At 46.5% G+C, this 8,060-nt stretch overlaps 1 protein-coding gene across 1 annotated transcript in view; it reads left to right on the top strand.

Moving 5' to 3' along the window:
* The first annotated feature begins 268 nt into the window (after nt 1-268).
* The window catches only part of SRD5A2 (steroid 5 alpha-reductase 2), a 28,943-nt gene continuing 21,151 nt past the window's right edge, over nt 269-8,060 (top strand). The window contains exon 1 of the mRNA XM_075750082.1: nt 269-1,003. Coding sequence (XP_075606197.1) covers nt 597-1,003 — 407 coding nt within the window. The 5' untranslated portion in view covers nt 269-596. The remainder of the gene's footprint in view (nt 1,004-8,060) is intronic.

The following is an 8,060-nucleotide window of genomic DNA, read 5'->3' as shown; positions in this document are numbered from 1 at the left end:
CCTGCACACAAATGGAGCAAGACTCTCTGCTACCAGAAGGCTGCTCAGCTAGTACATCACCGATCACCAGGCCAGCCACGGTATGGCATTTGCGGTAACAGCAGCACCGCCCGCTCAGTTACCGTTTCACGGCCTGCACACGGCCTCGTGCCTGGTGACCCAGAAGTCACGCAGCGACCCTGGGTGCGACTGCCAGGCCGTGATGAGCGAAGCCTTGCAACACAGGGAAGGAAACGCCGCCGCTGTCATCTTACCGGGAGCAATTGCCTCCTGCTGGGAATTACACACCCGCACCTCCGGGCTGCGCCTTCGCCCCTGAGCCGCCCCGCTGCCTGCCGCCTCGCCGCCCCCCCCGACCCTCAGCGACCGCCCTCGCGCTGGCCGCCAACGGCCGCCAACCGCCGCTCGCCCGCCGCCGCTGCCGTCACCCCCCGGCCGCGCCGGGCGGAGGGGCCGCGACCGCGCTGCGGCGCCGAACCGGGCCGGCCGAGGGAGGGGCCGGAGCGGGCCCCGCGGGGGGCAGCTCCCCTCGGGGCGGGCTGGGGCGCCTCGCCCGCGCCGGCAAGAGGGGCTGCGCCCTCTGACGAGCCCGGGCGATGGGAGGCAGCGCGGCGGGGCGGGGTGACCGCCTCGGCTCTAATAAGGCCGAGGCTGGCGCTGGCCGAGGGCTGTTTGCCTCGGTCCCCAGCGCTGCCCGGCGCCCCCGCCAGCCCCCGAGCATGCAGTGCTTCCCCAGCCTGGTACTGGCCCTCAGCTCGCTGCTGGGCGCCCTGGCGCTGCTGCAGCTCTCGCTGTACCTCCGGGTGCCGTCCCGCTACGGGAAGCACGAGGAGCGGCTGTGCCGGCCGCGGGGCCGGTTGCCGGCGCGCTGCGCCTGGTTCCTGCAGGAGCTGCCCTCCTTCCTGGTGCCCGCGCTGCTGCTGGCGCTGCGCAGCCCGCCCCGCCTCGAGCCGCTCGGCTGCCGCCTCCTCTGCTGCCTCTTCTGCTGGCACTACTTCTACAGGTACCGCCGCCGGGCAGGGCTCCCGCGGCTCCCACCGCCCCGCCACCGGTCCGCGGCGCTCCCGGGGGCGAGCGGCGGCTGCGATGAGCTGCGGCCTCCCCTCAGGAAACGGGGGAAATAAGAAACGAAGGGAAGCTGCGGGGATGGGCGCAGCCGCGGCCGGGTGGGCGGTAGGGCTGGGGCAGGTCTTGGTTGCAGCATCGCTCCCTTCCGTGTGAAACGCGGTCCTTCTAATGATCGCCAACGGCAGGGCGCCGGAGCAGCTAATCCGCGCCCCTGGGCTTTGCTTGAAACGGAGGGGCCGGTCGGGTTGGCGTCTCTCCCCTGTGCTGGCCACCGGGGGAAGGAGCAGGTGGTACTAGGGTGTTTCAAGCAGGGAAAAGGATGTATGCTTTGGATTTTTAGCTGAAAAAAATGAAAATAGAACGAGGTTTCGCTAAGCTGGAGCAAAGTTTTGGATGAAACTAATCCAAATATTATGTAAAGGAACATGCAAAATGCTTATTGCGGGCAGGAGAGGCGCAGCACATGCAGCGCCGGGAGCAGTGCCGGCCGCCAAAGCAAGCCGTGGGAACACGCGTGAAGGTGGCCCGAATGCAAAACCACTGCAGCAGTGAGGGAACAAGGACTGAATGAGCCGCGTTGCCGTGCAGTTAGCACGAGAAAAAACCGAAGGCTGCAGGCTTTCTGTACCACAACACAAAAGTTGGTGCTTTATGCTCAATTTGTCATTCCCACTTCACTAGCAAAGTACCAATTTATTTATTTATTTATTTTTTAAGAAACGTTGTCATATCAGATGTCAATGAATTCTGTAACTCTAAGTAATTCTCTATTTACTAATCAGGAGCTCAAAGAAAAAGTGGAGTTTTGACCCACTGTTGGTGATAATTTTGAAGTGACGTAGCTCTACAATTGTCACCTGGTTCTGCAGTCAGTGGAATTTGGTTTTGGAGTATGTCACCAGAATATATCTTCTGACATACTGAGCTGAGTGTGTTTTATCTTCTGTTTCACTTCCATTTTCTATGGAGTTCTTTCATGAGGAATTTGACTTTTGGTTCTCTGTTCATGGAAAAAAAAGGCTTTTCACGAATGGCAAGTGCATGTGACCATGTTATGCCATTACATAGTAAAGAGCTATGTAACTTCTGAAGCAAAACTTTTTCTGACTTCGTTTGCCATTTTTAACCCCAGTTCCTATTTCTATTTTTTGTTTTGCTTCTTAGAAATAGAAAACATTCATGTAATAATTGACCAGAAATTATTATTTGCAACTCAACCAAAATCAATTTTTTGAAAATCCAGCTGCAGTATCTCTCCAGACAGTTTAGGGATAGAGACTCTAGGCTGTTGTAGATAAATTTAAAACAGAGAATGGTTTAAAGTGCTAAAACACTATGTTAGAGATATACTCGTTATCACTAACATTGTCTTTTCTTTGCTGCACTAAGTCAGATGGAGGACACTACCTATAATACATTTGGCTCCCAGGAAGCTAGACGCATTAGTTATATGTAGTTATACTAAATTTAATTCAATGCATTCTGTTATTCTCAAGAATATCTGATTGTTTCAGAAACACAGCAATCAATGAGTACCACTAGACAACTGAAAGAATTGTTACCCTACCAATATGCATACATCTTTTGAGTCAGTGGCTTCTTTTTCAACATTACTGACAGACTTAGGCAGAAGCACTGTGTTTTCCTACATTTTCTTTCTCAAATAATTTGGGGGTCTTCTAATCTGTGCCTGGAGTATACTTTTTCTCTCGTAAAAATAAAAGCCCTCGTTTTAACCAAGTCTGTTTCACAAACACCTTTGTTTCTAATACTGCATGTTACTCCAGTATTATTCTCACAATGTGCAGCCTCTTCTCCTGCAAGCCATTCTGAGATTCTACTGAATCAATATTTGAAATATTGTATTAAATATTAATGCTTTGTTGTTTTGTAAAAGAGCATCAAAACATGCAAATTAGGAGTTTTTCTGGGTGTCACCTGACACTATGGGGACAGGCAAGTTCTTTGAGGGATCCTTGGCAGAATGACCAATGGCCGCAGGGTGGTGGTTATAATTAGAGCTTTATTATTATATAACAATTTTAACAATCAGCATAGTTTATTGTTATCCACAATTTCTAGCAGTTAGTATTGTTACACAGAATTTTTAGCAATTAGCATAGCTTACAGTAGCTTAAAAAAAATTTCTAATAATTTGCCTGAGTTTCTTATTATCTATAAGTTTTATTTACCTAGACTTTTTAGTCATCTGGACCCTCTGCAGATCGGGTCAAATTCTTAATGATCAGCATGTGATACAATAATTGTAATCTAGACTCCGAGTTTACGTAAAAGAACATGACTTACTCAGTCCTCAGAGGAAGACAATGACGATGGTGGAGGCATCCCTCACCACCGGGAAATCACAGCGTTCGCCGTCCAGCAGGAGTTCCCCTCTAAGCCCACTTGCAGCTGCTGGATTTTATAAGCAGTATCTCATGAGCTGTTACGCTTCCCTGTTCCATAACGGGTGCCATCACATGCTGGCAGCAACGCTGGTGGGCAAACCATCTTATTGCAATGTTGAAAAAGGGGTAGAAAGAGCGGGCGGTGATAACGTGATCAGCGTGCTTACCTATTATGGCTTTATAAAATGGCATTGGTTATGCTAACCACATTATGAGGGGTTAGGAGCAGGGGATACTGGTCACACTGCATTAGGGTATTTCATCAGCATATAGTGTTTGAAAAGAGGGTCAGTACTTTGATATAACAGCCAGACTTTATCTTGATATTTTTTCAATTTATTATCTTTACTAGAAATAATCTAACAACAATTTTAAATACTTTAGTGATTAAACTTGACTGCAAGTATAACGAGTAAAACGTACAATTGATGAATAATAAAATTACATTTACTTAATGGATGTAACCTACTGCAGTTTTTCTGAATTTAAAATTTTGAAGTGAATAAAGCTGTTCCACTTTTAATTATAAATATATATTGTTAATCTACTCCTACTTTTTCTACCGATTCTCTAGCATCTGTAAGCATTCCTTTATGTTTGTAGGAAACAGAGAAAAGCTTATTTGTATATTGTTGCATAATTTAGTGACTTCTTTCTCTCCACAGGGAAGCTTTTATCATTCCTAATTTTGTCTCATCTATCACACCAAATATGCATGCGGAAGGGAAGTTTTGATTAGAGGTATGCTCAGAAGGACAATATAGTCCATAATGGAGAAACATAGATTTTTAAAGGACTGCTATGCTAGCTTTTCTGCCTTCCTATGTGTTATGACCAGCTGTGCTGCCCCAGTAGCTTGTGTTTGACTGAAGCATGTATTTTGGAGTAACTTCAAGTCTTGATCTGAAGACCCTACAAGATGGAGGATCCATCATTTTCCATGAAGAATCCACTGTTTTCTTTGGTAGTGTAGTCTTCTGAACTCTTTCACTGCCACTTAAACATGTTTAAAATGTCTTGCTTGCATTTGACTAGCCTCAATTTCTTCTCAGTGGTGCTTGCAATTTCTTGCTCTGTGCTAATTTAAAGTACTCCTTAGTATCCTTTAGTATTTTCTTACCGTGATATCACTTATACAGTAATCAGATCATCTTTCAATTTGCCTGTACAGAGCTGTCAGTTGACATCCAGCAGAGCTGCACCAATGTTATCCAGATAATATAGGAGCATATGATCATATTTCTGATGAATTAGCTACTGCATATGATATGGTGTTTATGCTGGATTTATGTTTTTATGGTGGATTTATGCCAGCTACAAGGGAACAGACATTACCTGATCTAACATAGAGTCAGAGTGGTGCAGACACATGATACTTCATCTAGCATGAAGTTGGTCAGGATAAAATTACCTGTTCATAAATTTAGGAACAGGCTTAAACCAGCAAAATTAATTTGGCCTGCTTTTGGACATGGTGTCAAGTAGCTGCAACAATTTTTATTTGATCTGAGGTATCCTAAACCAGATTTATCATGTCACTGAACCACAGCTGAAGGCCCTCAATGCAAGACTTTTTTTTTCCCTCAGCCCTCAGATAATTTCTGTGGCTTTTTTCCTCTTTTCCTACATCCATTTTAAAATGAAAGCATCAGTATTGGATGTAGAATACAATACCAGACTTGTAGTAGCTTATCTAGAGACAACATCACCTTCCTGTTCCCATATGCTACTCCCATGCTTACAGATCAGAAGAGTGATTTTTGTTTTGGAGTCACACTAGGAAGCCCTGTTTCCAGGCTACTTTGAGCACCCTGGAGCTGGTGTAACCACGATTGTAACCAAGGTTACAATCTATCACTGCTTAGGAATGGTTTGTATTTCTATGCCTGCATTTCTTTGATTTCAAAGGAACTTTTCTGTGTGGGTTATTGCTCAGTAACACTGTTCTACCCACACCGATGTTCACCTCTTGTCTAGGTTTATCAGTGGTAAATTTGTATTTATTGTCAGGTCATTGAGGAATATGCTGGAGTGCTCTAAGGACCACTCTAATCCTCTTCTGGAAACTCCCTGGGTTAATGCTGATGGCTCCTCATTGACAGGACTTTGTAGGGCCTCTCTGCTTGCTTGGTGGAGCCTGGTGAGCCAGGTCTGGCAGGTGGTGTGCTCCCATCTAGCCCACTGCTGAAAGAGAAGGGAGATGGTCACCTGAGTACCAACTGCGGGCCAAAGAGCCAACCCTCCCCTAGTGCAGTCTAATACAAAGATATGCTGCCCGAGAGGATGCAAGAGGGAGGTGGATGGACCCAGGAGACCTTCTCCCCTTCCCTCCTTGGCCCAGGAGCAGCAGTCTAGCAGGCTGTGGTGAACTGTGACAGCAGTACACTCTCCATCTTTTTCTGCCACCACTAGGCAGCAGCCTCTCTCTTTGTGGCAAGCACAAGATGGTGTGTTCCCTGAGGCTTTGATGAAGGGCTAAGGCAGACTGCTGCTGCTGAGGGGAGGAAAGGGAAGGGAGGAAGCCCCAATCCCACCCCCTGCCTCTTTGTCTGCTATCGTTTGTCCTTAGTTAGCCAGCTCTTCATCTCTCAATGTGCACTTTACTACCGCAGCATGGTGTGAATTTAATCAAACCCAAATGCTCTATGGTGCTAAGGCAAACATCTTATAAAAATCAGAATTTATCACATCTGTTTTAGGTAAGCTCATAGCTTCTTCACTTTCATAAGGCAGGACCTGTGATGGTAGGGCTTCCAAAGCTAATGGGGTGGAAAGGCAGAGAAAAGGAGGAAGAAAGTGAGAAAAGCACTGTATGCCAAGTCTGCTGTGCGTATATGCAATCTCTGAAAAGCTGGCGAAGAGCTGAAAATGATGAGTGGCATAAGATGCATGTACAGGAATACTTCTTGTGATAAATGACTTACAACGTATTTTGCTTTGAAATGTAGTTTGTAATACAGCCTTTCCTGCTAGGGGGCTGTGCTGGCTAAGGAATACAGTGAGAATGCCAACTGAAGCCCTCAGGTGGTGAGGAGAAGCCTGTTTGAATCATAGAATCATAGAATACCAGGTTGGAAGGACCTCAAGGATCAATCATCTGGTCCAACCTTTCTTGGCAAAAGCATGGTCTAGACAAGATAGCCCAGCACCCCATCCAGCCAAATTTTAAAAGTGTCCAATGTTGGGGAATCCACCACTTGCCTGGGGAGACTATTCCAATGGCTGATTATTCTCCTTGTGAAAAATTTTCCTCTCGTGTGCAATTGTAATGTCCCCAAGAGTAACTTGCACCTGTTACCCCCTGTCTTTTCCATGTGACTCCTCATAAAAAGGGAGTCTTCATCTTCTTTGTAGCCACCTTTTAAGTACTGGAACATGGTGATAAGGTCTTCCCTAAGTCTTCTTTTCTGAAGGGTGAAGAAACCCAATTCTCTCAGCCTTCCCTCATATCGCATTAGACCATCCTGGTGGCTCTTCTCTGGACCGTCTCCAGTCTGTCCGCATCTTTTTTTTTTTGCATAGCAGAGACCAAAACGGAACACACTATTCCAGATGTGGCCTGACAAGCACTGAGTAGAGTGGGATAATGACTTCTTTATCTTTGCTGGTGACGCCCTTGATGCAACCCCGCATCCTGTTGGCTTTCTTTGCCACTGCAGCACACTGTTCACTCATACTGAGCTTGTTGTCCACCAGGACCCCCAGGTTCTTTTCCACAGAGCTGCTCTCCAGCGAGATGGATCCCAGCCTGTGCTGAACTCCTGGATTATGTTTTCCCAGGTGCAAGACCTTACACTTGTCCTTGTTTAACTTCATATGGTTCTTGTTAGCCCACTCTTCCAGCCTATCCAGATCTTCCTGCAGAGTGACTCTCCCTTCCAAAGTGTCCACTTCCTTACTCAGTTTGGTATCATCAGCAAACTTCATCAGGGTATACTTGATCCCATCATCTAGATCACTTATGAAGATATTAAACAGTGTTGGGCCCAATATTGATCCCTGGGGGACCCCACTTGTGACAGGTTGCCACTTTGAAAATGAGCTATTTACCACAACCCTTTCTTGTAGTTTTTGACATCTCTGACCAATTTGAATTTGAGCTGAGCTTTTGCTTTTCTAACTGCATCTCTGCATACCCTGGCAATGCCCTTGTAGTTCTCAATGGGTATTCATCTGCTTTTCCATCTCTGATATGATTCCCTTTGGTTTTGGGCAGACTCAGCAGCTCACAGTTAAGCCAAGGGGGTCTCCTGCTCTGCCTACTTCCCTTACCTTTAAAAAGGATGAACTGGTTTTGTGCTTCTAGGAGAATGTTCTTGAAAAACTCCCAGCACTCGTTAGCTCCTTTAACCTCCATGGAAGCTTCCCACAGAATCCCTCCCAATTGAGCTCTAGGCAAGCTGAAGTTTGCTCCTCTAAAATCTAAAACTTTGTTTAGTACTAACCTGTCAGCATGCTCAGCAGGATCCCAAACTCCACAATATTGTGATCGCTGCAGCCAAGGCTATCACTAATCGAGATATTACAAAACAGGTTTTCTTGGTTTGTGAGTCGTAAGTCCAGCAGTGCCTCATTCCTGGTTGG

Source organism: Balearica regulorum, chromosome 3, assembly GCF_011004875.1.
Source record: "Balearica regulorum gibbericeps isolate bBalReg1 chromosome 3, bBalReg1.pri, whole genome shotgun sequence".
NCBI classification, from domain to species: domain Eukaryota; kingdom Metazoa; phylum Chordata; class Aves; order Gruiformes; family Gruidae; genus Balearica; species Balearica regulorum.
The sequence above is the reverse complement of the archived record's forward strand: the minus strand, read 5'-3'. Positions and strand labels throughout refer to the sequence as shown.